General features: G+C 53.9%; 1 protein-coding gene across 1 annotated transcript; it reads left to right on the top strand.

Annotated features, from left to right (window-relative positions):
- The first annotated feature begins 10,080 nt into the window (after positions 1-10,080).
- On the top strand, positions 10,081-14,925 carry Lsm4 (LSM4 homolog, U6 small nuclear RNA and mRNA degradation associated). The gene is made up of 5 exons (XM_050127757.1): positions 10,081-10,194; positions 12,935-12,976; positions 13,993-14,091; positions 14,169-14,349; positions 14,566-14,925. The coding sequence occupies exons 1-5, from the start codon at positions 10,192-10,194 to the stop codon at positions 14,655-14,657; spliced, it is 417 nt and encodes a 138-aa protein (XP_049983714.1). The 5' UTR covers positions 10,081-10,191; the 3' UTR covers positions 14,658-14,925.
- The last annotated feature ends 647 nt before the right edge of the window (positions 14,926-15,572 follow it).

The raw sequence follows: 15,572 nt of genomic DNA, 5'->3' as shown, positions 1-15,572 counted from the left end.
GATGCGCGGCCCCGCGGGTCCCGCCGAGCCCCAAGCGCGCCGCTAACCCCCCCACCCAGCGCCCGGGCCACGCCCTTTCCCTGGGCACGCCCCTCGGGAGCCGCACCCCTACCCAACCTCGCCCCAGTCTTCCAAAGCCCCGCCTCCAAGTCCTGCCTGGGACGGGGCACGCTCCTGGCCACGCCCCCGAGCGCCATCTAACTCCAGCTCCCCAGACGCCCAAGCCTAGGCGAGGATACCTGGTCCCCATTTGGCCCCGCCCCGGGCATTGCCCCGCCCTGCCCAGCCCCGTGCTTCCCCCCACCCCCGCCTGAACACGCCCATTTCCTTCAGCACCCTCCCCTCCACTTGCTCTTGAGCCAGCTCCGCCCCAAGCCCCGCCTCCAACGTTTAAGTGGGCACTGGGAGTGCGCCCCTCTCCACCCTTCCCAGCCTCAGTTTACCTTCCTGTAAGAAGGGAACATTTACTTCATAGGATATATAGCCCCTTACGAGCTCGCGCACAGGGCCAGCTCTCTGAGGACGGGCCGATCATTTATTTATCAACTTCCATGAAGTGCGGATTGTATACCTACCTCTCAGAACGGTCTGAACGGGGCCAGGGGGGCTGGGGAACCCTTTAATTCCGTTCATCACAAGTCACAAACAAGGACACTGAGGCAGGGTCAGAGCTCTCTTGGCCGAGGCTGAAGGGACAGAGGGGTCACTCCAGCACAAGGCCGAGGGAAGGGCGCAGGAGAAAGGGAAAATCCATGCGGGGCTTTTGCTCACTGTCAAGGAGACTGATTCGCCCCTGGACCGCAACTTTTCTCTATATGGCCTTGGTGACACGCCACCCCAAGGCTTTTGCTCAACCGCGCATCTCCTCCTGCCGGCCTTCTCCAAGTGTCATCTGCGTTAAAGGAAGCTTCCTCCCCACCCGGACCTCCTTTGGGCTCCCTTTTTCCTGCCTGTCACCTCCCGCAGAGTTTCTGTCCCTCTATTGTCTGTCCACCCATGCTCTCCCACAAGTCCTATTTCAGTAGTTTGTTATTTTAAATCTTATTCGTTACTGTGGTGTGTCCATCTGCTGCTTACACGGGTAGTCTGACCACACCACCACTGGGCACACCACCACTGAACACGCGGAACATCCGTGCCAGCCTGTATCCTCTACTGTGATTCCTGTAAAACCCCGGATAAAGAAAACATAGCCCCCTGGCAGTGTCCCCAGAGGCGAGGCTGGCCTTGGACAGAGCCACAGCATCCGGTGCCAAGCAGTGACCCCTGTATTCCAGGACACTGGGGAGCTGCTGGGCCCGAGCTCCGATCGAGCACCCTGTCCCTGACTGCCTGGTGTATAATTGACAACTTGCCTGATCCTCAGTGGGTTCTGAGGAAAGAGGTTTATTATAGATAGAGACCGCCAGAGAACGGAGTAGAGAAAGAGAGAAGGGAATAAGTAGCCTGGACATGACCAGGGCTGTCTGTGAGAGAGGAGGGGAGAGGGAGGGAAGGAGGGTGGGAAAGAGGGAGAGAGAGAGAACAAGGCATGAACACAGAAAGAGCATGGCTGAAATATCAGGGTTATAAGGACAAAGCAGCCGGGAGAAGGAGGCCTGAGAGCTGAGCAGAGCTTGGGGAGGCAGGAGGGCAGAAGGGCTAGGATGGGTTTGTTCTGAGGGGGCCAGCACGGGCTTTGATATGCTGATAGGCACTGGGCAAGCCACAGAGACGGGGCTCCTTTTGGTCAAGGGGACCCAGCTAAGTTCCCAAGACTTTTATCTAACCTCCAGAAGTCCTCCTACAGTCCAGGCCCAGTCCATTTCTGGACATTTGGACTGCCTTTGGGGTTTGAAGTTTCCTATGGAGATTTCCCGGGAGTCCCTGTGCAAGTCCAGGCTGGAGGTCCCAAGAAACACAGCTCTTTGGGTTCTGACAGCCTCAGGGAAGCTCAGAACATCTGAGAGCTCACCCCCGAGCCTGGGCCAACCCTACTCTAGGGTCAAAACCCTGGGGTGCTCCTCAGAGGGCCTCCAACCAACTGTGGAGCAAAAGTCCCCAAGGGGACAGCTCAGTGGGCACGGCACCCCCGCAAATGTGCGGACCTGGTACCCACATAAATATACATAACCACGTATGGCTGTGCACTAGGGGTGGAGACCAGAGGGTGCCCAACCAGAGAGAGGCTCTGCCTCAAAAACTAAGGCGGGGATCAATACAGAAAGACCCTGTATACACAAAATCACCCTAGCAGGGTGCGTGCAAAGAGGGCCCAAGGAGGCCCCTAGGCAGTTTGCAGTTGCTGGAGGGAAAGGCATTATCTGCAGGGCACAGTCATGGTACAGCCGCCATGCTGATCTAGGGACCCTATAGAGGGTCACAAAGAACAGATAAAAGGAGAAAAGGAAGGAGGGAGCGAAGGAGGAAAGGGGGGGAGGAGGGGAGGAGGGGGGAGGAGAGGAGAAGGGAGAGAAGGAGGGGAGGAGGGGAGGGGAGGAGGGGAGGGAGGGGAGGAGAGCAGGAGGGAGGGGAGGAGAGCAGGAGGGAGGGGAGGAGGGAGGGAAGGAGGGGAGGAGGGAGGAAAGCCAATTAGCCTAGATGTGGGGGAGCCTGGACACACCCAATACTCCAGTGGGGACAGCGCTGGAGGACTGGGGAAGGAAGTTCCTCCACAGAAGCCCATTGTATGCCAAGGCCCTGGTCCTCAGCAAACAAAAATGAAGAAAAAAGCTGGGCTGCAGCTCAGAGTGTAGACCAGACCTTGTCTTAAAGCAGAAGCAACAACAACAACAAAAACCCAACTTTGTAAAATGTCCAGTCTGATTTGTGGATCCAGATGCAGACACCCTGCCCCCGTTGTCTGCTGCTGTTGCTCTCAGGACAGACTGCCATGTCCAGTGTGGGGTTGGTTGCTTGGTGACTCTGAGCTTCCTCTCCTGGTTTGGCATGCTGCCTGGGCATGTCACCTTTTGGGGGGAAACTCTGGAGGCTGGGACCACACAGAAGCATCAGGTAAGGTTTTTCTGGAAGTTCCAGGACACCTGCATCTCATTTGGGGGGTCCAGGAGCCCCCATGCCCTCCTGGTCAAATTCCACCTGATGAAGCCAGCAACTGCGCTGTCTTCTGGTCAGGGCCCAGAGCCATCTGTGCCTCTCTGAACCTTTGCTCTCTGTACTAAAACCAGGCCATTTAAGCCTAGGACAGCACATTCCTGGGACAGGGGCCAAAGGACACTTGCCAGGAGGTGCGGCATGCTGCATGCTAAGGCTTGTGTGTTTTCTTACTTGTGTGTTTGTTTGTTTTGTTTTTACTGAGACAGGATCTCACGGAGCACCAATTCTGTAGCTAATGACACCCTTGAACCTGAGAGTACAGCTGTATATCACCATGCCCAGGGCTTGCTGCATGGTCAGGGTACCCCGAATGTCAGGTCATGCCTTCCACCATATCAAAGTAGCATCTCTTAGCCTCTCCCCCACAGCTGTCCTCCGAGTCTCTGGCAGGTCCACCTGTCTCCACCCTCATCCCAGCGCAGATGGATGATTGATGTGTGCTTCTCTGGCCACCGTTTACACATGCCCTGGGATTTGAACTCAGGTCTTCAGACCTTCTCAGCAACCACTTCTACCCCCTACTGAGCCTTTCTGCCCTCCTCTAAATACTGCTGGCATGGACCTTTAATTATATGTACATGGGAGGTTCCTGCAGACAGGCAGGGAGGGGGTTGTGTGTGCAGGCATCCGACATCATGTGGAGTAGACATGGATGTCCTGGTATGATGGCAGAACATGCTTTAAGTTCCTAGTCTGAGTCGTCATTTCCCTGGAAACAAGCAGTGAGTTGGGGCTGTTTGTCAGCCTGAAGCCTGGAGCAAAAGGAACTCCAGGCAAACCTATAGCCAAGCCACTCCCCCGCCAGCAAGCGGCCTGTCTGGAACACTCTGTAAACATCCAGAGGAAACAGTCAAGTGCAGCAGTAACTCCTGCCGCACAGCCTCAGCCAGGGCTGCCTGTAAGAGTTTGTTACAGATGTGTGCATCACAAACCCCATCAGCGCGAGCTGAGGGCTCCACCTTCACACCCGCCGTTCTGGACACAAAGTGCAAGCCACCAAGTTTGGACAGCAAGAACTCAGTCATCTTGCAGCCCTGCCACCTTTTGTTTATTTATTTTTTTTAATTTTACAATTTTTAAAAAAGGCTTATTTAGGGCTGGAGAGATGGCTCAGTGGTTAAGAGCACTGGCTGCTCTTCCAGAGGTCCTGAGTTCAATTCCCAGCAACCACATGGTGGCTCACAATCATCTGTACTGAGATCTGGCGCCCTCCTCTGGCATGAGGGCATACATCGAGGCAGAATGTTGTATACATAATAAATAAATAAAAAATAAATAAATATTTCAAAAAAGGCTTATTTATTATGTATAGACTTCTTCCTGCATCTACACGCCAGAAGAGGGCACCAGATCTCTTTATAGATGGTTGTGAGTTACCATGTAGGTACTGGGAATTGAACTCAGGACCTCTGTAAGAGCAGGCAATGCTCTTAACTGCTGAGCTATCTCTCCAGTCCCTCTCCAGCCCTTTTACATTGTCTTTAAGATAGCTCACTACAGAGCCCTGGCTGGTCCAGAACCTGTTATAGAGATCAGGCTGGCCTGAACTCACAGATCCCTCCTGCTTTGCCTCTCAAGTGTTGGTACTAAAGATGTGGCCATCTCTCCCATCTTCCCACTTCTTCCTTTCTTTCTCCCTCCCCTCTCTGTTTTCAGAAGAGTTTCGATATACAAACCAGACTAGCCACAAACTTGGAGCAATGCCCATGCCCCTACACACCAGGCATTGTTGGAACTGCTGTTTCTTTTATTACTTTTGGCTCTGGCAAGGATGAAGCACTTTCACCAAGTGGCAGAGGCTAGCCCCTGCCTTTTCCCTGGGCGTGTGCTGGGATTAAGGGGTGCCTTGTTAACATGTGTTCACTGAAGGGTGACCCTTGCATACACACCTCTGACAAATGAGCAATGTCCCTTGTATCATTCTTTTTCCCTTTCCTTTGTTCTACCCCTCCCACACCACCTTATCCTTCCCTCCCTCCCTCCTTCCCTCTGTCCCTTCTCCTCTCCTCCTCCTTCCCTCCCTCCCTCTCTCCCTCCTTTCCTCTTTCCTTTTTTTTTTTCTTTCCTGGGACTCACTGAGTGGACTGTGTTGTCTCTAGGAGCAGAAACAATACCCAAGTTTACGCCACAGGGGAAAATGCCCCTCAGTGCCCTGGTCAGCCTACAAGTCCTCAGGGAGGGGCAGGGTCTCATAAGCCTCCTCTGCCCTGACAGGGAGCTGACTGGCCTCTCATGTCACGCTGGGACAGGGACCCACAGCCCCACACACTCACTCAGGCTTTGGTATTCTCTGCCCACCACCTTCCAGGTTGTTCCACAGTCTGGGGGTCTGGGCACAAACACTGTGCCTTCCACGACCCACTCTCAGCCCACGTCTGCAGTCATGAGTCCCACTACAAAGGAAGCTCGTGTGCTCACAGATGCCCGTGGCCGCCGATGTATGGACATCAGCTGGTTATTGGGGAGCGGTTTAATGGACATCTTGTCCATTTAGCCAAACCTCTAGCAGCCTTCCCACTAAAGTTACCCAGCCTGTCTGCGGTCCTCCCCTGCAGCAAGGCTCAGATCCATGCACTAAGCCCCAATGAGCCCTGGCGTTGCCATGCTGCTATTGCCCCAGCCCACATGCCTTAGTGGTAGCCCCTCCCCAACCTTGCTAAAACTCACAGCAGCCCCTCTGCCTCTGCATGTGTGCTGGGGTGACGGGGGTGCTGGCTGCTGCTAGGCCAGCCCGACGCGGACTAGAGTTATATGAAAGGAGGGAACCCAGCTCAGAAAATGCATCCTCAAGATCTGACTACATGTAAGGCCTTCCTTTTGTCCCCTTTAGTCCTTCCTTCCTTCCTTTCTATCTTTTTTTGTTTCTTTGAACCAGGGTTTCTCTGTGTAACCCTGGCTGTACTGAAAGTGCTCTATAGACCAGGCTGGTCTCTAGTAAGGCATTTTCTTAATTAGTGATTGATGGGGAGGGCCTGGTCCATTCCAGGCGGGGTTAACCCTGGCCTTGTGGTTCTGGTTCTATAAGAAATCAGGCTGAGCTGGGTGGTGGCAGGGCACACCTTTAATCCCAGCACTCCGGAGGCAGAGGCAGGCAAATCTCTGTGAGTTTGAGACAAGCCTGGTCTACAAGAGTGAGTTCCAGGACAGCAAGAGCTGTTACACAGAGAAACACAAAAATAAAAAAGAAAGAAAAAGAAGGAAAAAGAAGAAAGCATTCTGAGCAAACCATGAGAGCAAGCCAGAAAGCAGCCCCCGTCATGACCTCTGCATCAGCTCCTGCCTCCAGGTTCCTGCCCTGCTTGAGGTCCTGTCCTGGCTTCCTTCAATGATGAGCAACAGTATGGAAGTGTGAGCCAAGTTACCCTTTCCTCCCCGGCTTGCTTTTTGGTCATGGAGTTTTAGCACAGCATAGAACAGCTGTGACTAAGACACCCAGGTGTGAGCTGCTATGCCCAGATACTTGTTTGGGGGCCCAAGGGAGATGACCATGTGGGGAAACAGCATGTACTATGTAGGCAAAAAGACCTGAGCTTAAATCCCAGCACCCATGTAAAGGCTAGCCTCTGCCATGCGTGACTCAGCATTAAGGTTTAAGGTTAAGGCTAGGCTTCACTTGTAGGAGCCAGCCATGATAAGCTAAATATGAACAGATCACCCAAAGGAAGTTCTTTACTTCCAACCATTATCACCTGTCAGAGTAGGACTCAGCCATCGATAAGTTTAATAGAGGCCTGAGTCTCAGTAGTTCCCTGAAGCAATACCTGGTTGCAGGAGGGTCCACAAACTGAGATTACCTGAGCACTGCCCAAGAACAGACCATCCAAAGGGAATGCCTAATGTTCTAACCACTGGAGATAGGACCACCTGCCAGCACACACTCACAAGGACACCCCTAGACAAATGTCAGCCAATCAGGGGTCCTGAACCTCAGAAACCCCTCACCCCCACCTTAACTACTATAAAACCCAATTCTAACTGAGCTCCGGGCTCTCCGTTTATTCCAATACATTGGACATGCGGAGAGACCGAGTTTGTAAACTTGCATAAAATAAAGGCTCTTTGCTTTTACAGACAGGACTCCGTCTCCTTGTTGGCTTTTGGAGGACTTCACAGATTTGGGAATAACACCACCATGCATGACTCAGCAATGAGTAAAGGCTAGCCTCTGCCATGCGTGACTCAGCACTGGGGTAAGGGCTAGCCTCTGCCATGAGTGACTCGGCACTGGGGAGGCAGAGACTGAGACAGATGCCAGGCGCACACTGGCTGGGCAGCAGAGCCAGAAAGACAAGTTTCAGGTTCTGTTAGAGACCCTCCAAATCTAAGCGGGAAAGCAATGGAGGAGAGGCCTCTGAAGGCCCACACATGGCCTGTGGACCCTCCCCAACATGTGCATAAAGACACACAATAGTAATACAAAACAAAGCTTTAAAAAGTTAAAGAAGCAGGGCAATGGTGAGGTACACTTTTAATCCCAGCACTTGGGAGGCAGGGGCAGGTGGATCTCTGTGAGTTCAAGGCCAACCTGGTCTACAAGAGTGAGTTCCAGGACAGTCAAGGCTACACAGAGAAACTCTATCACAAAAAATAAAGAAAGAAACATAGAGATTATAGTTGTTTTGTTTTTTTAAAGAATTATTTATTTGTTATATATACAGAGGCCCCTGCCACATTTTCCTGTTGCTTATTGGAGACAGTCATGGAGACCAGGCTGTTCTTGAATTGCGCTTAGCCAAGGATGGCCTTGAACTCCCAAACCTCCTGCCTCCACTCCTCAGCTGAGGTGACAGCTTACACCACTGTGCTCAACTTCTCCTCCTCAGTATTTACTGATTTTTTTCTTTTCCTTTCCTTTTTTCTCCTTTTCTTTTCTTTTTTGGCGGTGTGGGGCTGGAACTCAGGAGCCCCAGCCTTCCTGCTGAGACACAGTCCGCAGTCCTGGTGCAGGCAGACCACTTTACCCAGAGAGCCCTGGGTAGTGGTGTCCAGGGTCAGAGGCAGCGCACAGGAGAATATCATTATTGATGTTCTACACCAGAGCCTTCCAACAGCTCCCGTTCCACCCGCAGCAGCCAAAGAAAACAAAACAAGATAAAAGAAGGGCTTGGAGATAGTTCCGTAAGCAAAGTGCCTTCTGGAGAGCTTGAGAATCTGAGTTCTCAACACGACAGGATGTGCAGCATGCTGGATGTGGTGACATGCGTCTTCAGTCCCCTCACTCCAGAGGCAGAGACAGAAGGATGTCTGTGAGTCAGTTCCAAGACAGCCAGAGCTACACAGAGAAACCCTGTCTCAAACAACCAAAAGAAAAAAAGAAAAAGCAAGGAATTGCCTTGGTGGCCTACAGCAGTGTCCTGAGTAAAACACACAGTAAACAAATGTTTCATATATATAATAAGTCTATATTAACTATTTATTTATTTATTTATTTATTTATTTATTTATTTATTTATTGCTAAGGGTCATCAAACAAGGTCCACACTCTAACTTCCAGTCTGTGGTCCTAAACCTATCTTTAGTCCTAAAGGTTGCTCACTGAAGGTCAGGTCCAGTCTCTAAAAGAAGTCTGATTCAAAGGTCAGGATCCTGGGGGAGATGCCCTAGTGTAAGCATTACAGCTCGGATGGAAAAGTATTCCGGCAGTCGGGAGCCAAGGACCAGCACAGGTCACAGTACCATAGCAGCTTACAGCCCTGCTCTAGAGAACAGGCTTCCCCAGTGTAACGGCTCTGCTGCAGCAGGAGAGGCTTCCCCAGCCAAGTTGTTACAGTTGTTACAGTTCTGCTCTGCTGCTGGAAACATTGTTACTTCTCTCCTCCATTCCTGTAAAAGAAGGTCTCACCCAATCCTCATTCAAGAGGTTTACTGGGAGGGAAGAACCCGGGAGAGTGGCTGCCTCTGCCAGGGTGGAAAAAAAGGCAGCAGCACTAGGAACAGGGTTTATATAGAGCTACTCAGGGGCGGAGTTTTTCAGGGAGATTTTCCAGGTGAGAATTGGTCAGATTTCAGTCCCTTGGGCTCAGCTTGGCTAGACCTCTGCTCAGGGATTGGTTGGTTTTCTGCTTAGTTGGTGAGGACCAGAGTTCTCTCTGGCTTCAGGGCCAAAGTGTGTTTCTTTCCCTGGCCCTTGTTAACCTTGTTAACCTAATAATTTCAGGGCCAGGGCATATTTCTTTCATCGACTCTGGCCAAAGTGTGTTTCTTTGGCACTGGTTTCAGGGTCAGGGTGGGTTTCGTTGGTCCTGGGATCAAAATTATTTCTTTCCCTGCCAAGGTGCGATTCTGGTGAGTTTCTTTGGCTGGCCCTTTTACCCTACCCTAGCCGCTGAGCAGATCAAGGTGGCGTCGCCGCTCAAGAGCAGAGCAGAGCATTGCTCTCGGGTTCGCTTATGGATGGCCCAGTTCTGGTCATCAGGTGCAGCCTTGGGTACAGTGGGGATCCCACTAGGCTATCTTTACATGTCTAGAGGGCGCTTATTATGCTCATTACAAACAGCCAGCACTCAAGAAGCTGAGGCGGCACTGTTGTGACTTCAGGATGAGCATCGGCTGCCCACAGAGCATGTCTCAAAACACAAGTCCAGCAATTTCCGTTTCCCCTCCTGTGGCGGGGGAAGCGCCGGACCTGCCGTCTGTGTTCAAGGACTCTGTCTGGCTTAGCAGAGGTGAGTGAAGGGAGCGGTGAGGACTGGTTGGAGGCCGGACCCTGACAGGCAGGACTCCCGGCCGTCCTGCCGCACATGCACTGATCAGCTTCGCCCACAGGGTGGCGCCAGACGGACGGAGGAGCGCGCGTCTGCGCAGGCGCCATTTCCCAGCATCGCCCTGGATTGGGCGCTAGGCGCGCCTCGGCCTTTTACGTCTCTCCCACGCCTCACTTACGGCCGCCCCCTCAATCCCGCAGCGTGATTACGACACGCCCGGCCGTCGCGCTCCGTAGGTACCGCCCTACTTCACGCCAATTGGAGGAGTGTCCCTTGAGCCCCTTTCTGATTGGCCGGAGGCTCTGTCAGTCCCTTTCAGTCCGGTGGCGCTCCGCGGGCGCCGGCGGGAGCGCGAGCGGCTGTGCAGCGGCGGAAGTGTCTCCGCAGGAAGATGGTGAGGGCCGCGGGGCGGGGGCGCGTGTTCGGGGCCTCCGCGCTGCTGCGACAGGGAGAAGCCGAGGACGGCGGCGACCGGTGCCGCGCCAGGCTCCCAGCCCGTCGCCACTGGGAATTATCTCTAGATAGACACTTTTTTTTTTGCGGCCGGAAGAGGGACTATGACCGCTTCCGGGACTGCCACCATCATTGATAGGAATGCTGCACTTCCGGCTAGCGGGCGGGGCTGAGGGCTCACGTGGGCTTCTTTGGCGGACTTGTCGCTTATCTAATGTCTGACCGTAGCCACCCACGCCTTTTTCAAACCCAGCAGAGTGTTGTTTCTTCCCGGGACACACGGCATGTCCTGCTCAGGAGGACATGTCAGCATGCCAGGCTCAGGCCTCCCCAGTCCTGGCACTCCTAGACCTGGGTGATACCTGGTGACCAAGAGGAGGGCGGGTCTCCTTGTCGCATGCTGAGCCGGACGTAATCCGTCTCCTCAGCTCTTAATGGTAGGGTGTTCGCTTTGTTTGTTGTTTCAGTTTTCTAAAACTGAATATCATGTAGCTCGGGCTAGCCTCAAACTCATGATTCTCCATCCTCAGTCTCTGGAATATGGAGAAGACACGTGTACACCTTCACACCTGTCTCAGGCTGGGAAAACAGGCTCTCGTGTAGCTCAGGCTGGCCCTGAATCCCTGATCCCCTCCCTCCAGAGTGCTGGCTGGGAGGTTATGTGGTGCAGGATCCCAGGGCCTGGCGCATGCTGGGTAAGCGCTCCCTACTGGCTGCATCCTGAACCACACAACCCCTGAACCCTGACCTTCCTGGAGGGGTTGCCCAGGGCAGGACACCTGTCTCGTGTAATCCCTGGACACTCTTCTAGATCTCTGTGGTCGGTCAGTCTGGGACAGGAGTTTCCCCGGTGAGCCGTTGACTTTGGGCCTCCACCCGTCTCATCTACACACTGGACCCCAAAGTCTGGAGGCTGGCCAAGAAGGGATCTCCTGCCCTGAACCTGGCTCCTTTGGCTGGAGGTGCTGAGACTCCAGCACGTTCTCTGTGTGGAGGGAGCTAGAGCACAGCCAAAGCCAGCGGCCCTCCCAGCCTTTCAGGGCTGGGACTGAGGGTGGCATCCTGTCCCCAGGGCACACTTTACTTACCCCACCTGTGCCAGGTGCCCCCTCTGGCACCCCTCTGTGTTCAGCAAGTATTTACTGCCCCTTTCTGCCACAGCAGAACCCACACCCACACTGAGGTCCTGTCTAGCTGGGGAGACTGGTGCTAATCACCCCGTAATTACAGAGCGGCCTCTGCTGTGGCGGGTGGAAACAGGGTGGCCATTAGGGCCTGGCCAGAAGTGGGGACATGCTCAGCAGCATTGAGCAAGGCAAGTCTGGGGAAGGGCACTGTGGGCAGTGGCTGGGGCCCTGGCAGGACAGCAAAAGTTTAGCAGTAGGGTAAGCTTCATCATGGCTGCCTGGCACCCAGTTCCAAGAGTCCCTGGGTGTCCGTTGAACCCCTGCTGTCCCTTGTACCCAGGGTGTTTGTTTCTTTATTGAGACAGGGTCTCTTATCCCATGCTGGCTTCACACTGTACCAAGAGTGGTGATAGTGCCCCTGCTTCCCTGGAACTTATCCATAGGCTGCGTGCTGTGGCTTTTTTATTTGTTAGCGGATTGGCCTGGACACCCTTGTCACTGACCATCAAGGCATGGGATGCAGAGTTCCCCAGTCCTCTCGTGACCCGAAGTTACTGTACTGAACATGGTGGCTCCTGAGGAGTCTGGGGCCCTTGTTTTGCTTTGTTTTTTGTTTGTTTGTTTTTCGAGATGTTGCCTCACTGTGTGACCCAGGCTGGCCTGGGACTCACAGATCCACCTGCCCCTGCCTCTCAATGTTGGCATTAAATATGTGTGCCCCCACACCTGGCTGTGTTTGTTTTTTGTTGTTGTTGTTTTTTGTTTGTTTGGTTTTGGTTTTTTGAGACAGGGTTTCTCTGTAGCTTCAGAGCCTGTCCTGGACCTAGCTCTTGTAGAACAGGCTGGCCTCGAACTCACAGAGATCCACCTGCCTCTGCCTCCCGAGTGCTGGGGTTAAAGGCGTGCGCCACCAATGTCCAGCTTGTGTTTGGGTTTTTGTGGGAGTTTTGAAGATAGGTCTCATGTAGCCCAGGCTGACTACTGATCCCACTGCCTCAGACACCCCCCCCCCCCCGTGCTGGGGAGACAAGTGTGGTTTATATTGGTGTTTATGGGACTGGAGGGCAGTGTTACCAGCTGCTCTGTCACCATGTCCTGTATCAGTCCTGCCACCTGGGCCCCAGGAGATGCCCCAAGCCGCCCCTCCTAGAAGCACAGGGACAGGCCTGCTCTGTGTTTCCAGGGACTCCTTCCCCACTGATAGAGAACTTCGGAACCCTTGCCCTCATCCCCAGCACATGGAAGCAGAAATCCCAGACTGTGCAGCCCTCCTACTCCTAGTCTGTATAACAAGACACCATCTCCAGAAACCAACCAGATAAATAACTTTCTAGGTTACCACAAGGTTACCTCTAGACATGGAGAGCTGTATTCCATCCTGTGGTTCTGGGTTGCAGGAGTTGTGGAGAAATGACTAAAATGGTCCAGAGAAGTCCAAGTGACTACTAACTGCAGGAGGTCACCTGGGACCTAAGTAGAGTCATATGCAATAGGGGTAGCCTTGCCCGTATGGTCAGCACTGCACTAGGGACTCACCTGCTGTCTGTCTTCCAGCTCCCGTTGTCACTGCTGAAGACAGCACAGAATCACCCCATGGTGAGTACGACCACTCTGGACCCAAACCCCAGGTCTCTGCAGTTCCAAGATGTCTCAGTGGGTCGCGTGCTTGTTGCCAGGTGTGCGACCTGAGTTCACCAGGACCCACATGATGACGGGGAGGGAACTGGCTCCCCTGAGCTTGGCTTCTGCCCTCCACACACACACTCTTTGAGCACATGCAAATAAGAGTAAAAGGTCCAAAAAAATCTGTTTAAAAAATAAGAGTAACTTCAAGCTGGGGTTGAGAGCACCTGACAGGGTCCCGTCCCCAGCACAATGGCTTCAGCTGTCATCGCGGCTGCCTGGGAGCCTGCAGCAGCAGCTTAGTCATGGGAGCAAGGCCAACATGGGCAGCTTGTGAGACTCAGTTTTTTGAGAAGGGGCAGGAGTGTGACTGAGTGGACAAGAGGTGGTCCAGCATGCTCCAGACCTGGGTTCCATCCCCAGAACCGCAAAAGGAATGCTGCCTCTGACTTGTTTGAGTTTCATGTTGGAGCCGTAGGCTCAGCGCGTGTCAGACTGCCAGTCCCTCCCGGCTGACCCCTTATCTCTTGTGTTAGGAAATAAGGTGAGCACCACCAGAGCCAGCCTTCCTCTGCCACCCAGTCCTGCACCCTTCCCTGTTTACATACACAGCCAGAGCTCAGCCTCTGCCCCATCCTAAAACACTGTTTCCCTCAGCCCCTGGCCGCTGTGCCTGCCTTTGCGCCTTGAAGGCCTTTCTGAGTGAGGAACGTGTGGTCCGCCTGCCACTCAACACAGTCTTGAGGTTCGTCCACTTTTCTTGGCTGTGTAATATTCCTCATGTAGATGAGCAGCCTGGGCTATCCTCCTGCCTCAGCCTCCAGAGTTGGGGACGCCAGGTTTGCCACCATGCCCAGCTAGTGTAGAGTTTTGTCTGTTCCTGCACTGTGCCTGCTCATCACAGCAGCTCCTAAAGCTGTAGTCAGGAGGAGAAGCCCGGTGTGGTGGGGCCTGGCTACACTGGCTGGGCTGACCAGGGTCTCCCACAGCTGGTGGAGCTGAAGAATGGGGAGACATACAATGGGCACCTGGTGAGCTGTGACAACTGGATGAACATCAACCTTCGGGAGGTGATCTGCACGTCGAGGGTGAGTGTCCACACTGGGGGGCCGCACCGCTGGACTGAAGGGAATGTGCCCATTTGTGACACCTCCTCCCTCCCCAGGACGGCGACAAGTTCTGGCGGATGCCCGAGTGCTATATCCGCGGCAGCACCATCAAGTACCTACGCATCCCCGATGAGATCATCGATATGGTGCGGGAAGAGGCCGCCAAGGGCCGCGGGCGAGGGGGACCGCAGCAGCAGAAGCAGCAGAAAGGCCGAGGCATGGGTGGTGCTGGCCGAGGTAGGGTCCCAATGAGGTCAGGAGGGACGCCCAGGAACCCCCGTTATGCACCCTGAGCAGTCATGAGGGTGTGGGCTCCTGTGGGCAGATGAGGCCATGGGGATCTGGGTACAGCCTGGGGTCTTCCACAGACCCATCCTCTGCCTGTTGGAGGCATTTGTGGCCCCTGCATAGGGAAGCTGGTGTCTCAGCCACTACCTCTTCTCTCCCCTGCAGGTGTGTTTGGTGGCCGGGGCCGAGGTGGCATACCAGGTGCAGGCCGCGGTCAGCCCGAGAAGAAGCCAGGGCGGCAAGCAGGGAAGCAGTAAATGGAAGTAGCCTGAGCGGAGCCCAGGATGGTGGACTAGCACCCGGGTGCCTTTGTAAGAAGTGCCTGGCTCCCACTGACTCAGTTTCTGGAGGATCCCGAGTCGGAGGCACCTCTGAAGCCCCGGATGATCTTTGAAAGGCCGACTTCTTCCAGGCTTGATTTCAGTTTCATGTTGGAGCCGTAGGCTCAGCGCGTGTCAGACTGGCCAGTCCCTCCCAGCTGACCCCTACCTCCTCTGTTAGGAAATAAAGGTGAGCACCACCAGAGCCAGCCTTCCTCTGCCACCCAGTCCTGCACCTTCCCTGTGCCTCATCAGATATAGAATTCCATGAGCTTGTGCTCTGCGTGTCTGTCTGTCTCCTGGTCCTAACAGAGGTTAGAGTGGGACAGACCCTGCATTGGAGGAACAGGAGCTCCAGGCCAGCCTGGGCTACATGACACTCAGAAAGCCAGGTCTGTGACTGCTGCGCTGTGGCGGGTGGGGGTGTGTGTGTCAGGGATGACCAGCTGCTTCATCAGTGAAGCAGTCCTGGAGCAGGAACTAGAACATGCCACGGTTGGCCTTTTTTATTTTTTCTTTCTTTCATAATTTTTTTTTTTTTTTGGTTTTGTTTTTTTTGGGGCAGAGTTTCTGTGTAGCTTTGGAGCCTCTCCTAGAACTTGCTCTGTAGATCAGGCTGGCCTCGAACTCACAGAAATCCGCCTGCCTCTGCTTCCTGAGTGCTGGGGTTAAAGGCATGTGCCACCACCACCCAGCAACAAACTTTTTTTTTCTTCCTTACACTTATTTTTTCTGTGTGGGTATTTGTCCGTGTGTGTACACATTGCATGTATGCCCAGTGCCCACGGAAACCAGAAGACACTGGACTCCCGGGAACGGGATTACAGCCAGGGAATGCTGGGGTGGGACCCG

This window comes from Alexandromys fortis, unplaced genomic scaffold, assembly GCF_014885135.2.
Source record: "Alexandromys fortis isolate MF-2015 unplaced genomic scaffold, M_Fortis_MF-2015_v1.1 scaffold_284, whole genome shotgun sequence".
Lineage (NCBI taxonomy): Eukaryota > Metazoa > Chordata > Mammalia > Rodentia > Cricetidae > Alexandromys > Alexandromys fortis.
The sequence above is the reverse complement of the archived record's forward strand: the minus strand, read 5'-3'. Positions and strand labels throughout refer to the sequence as shown.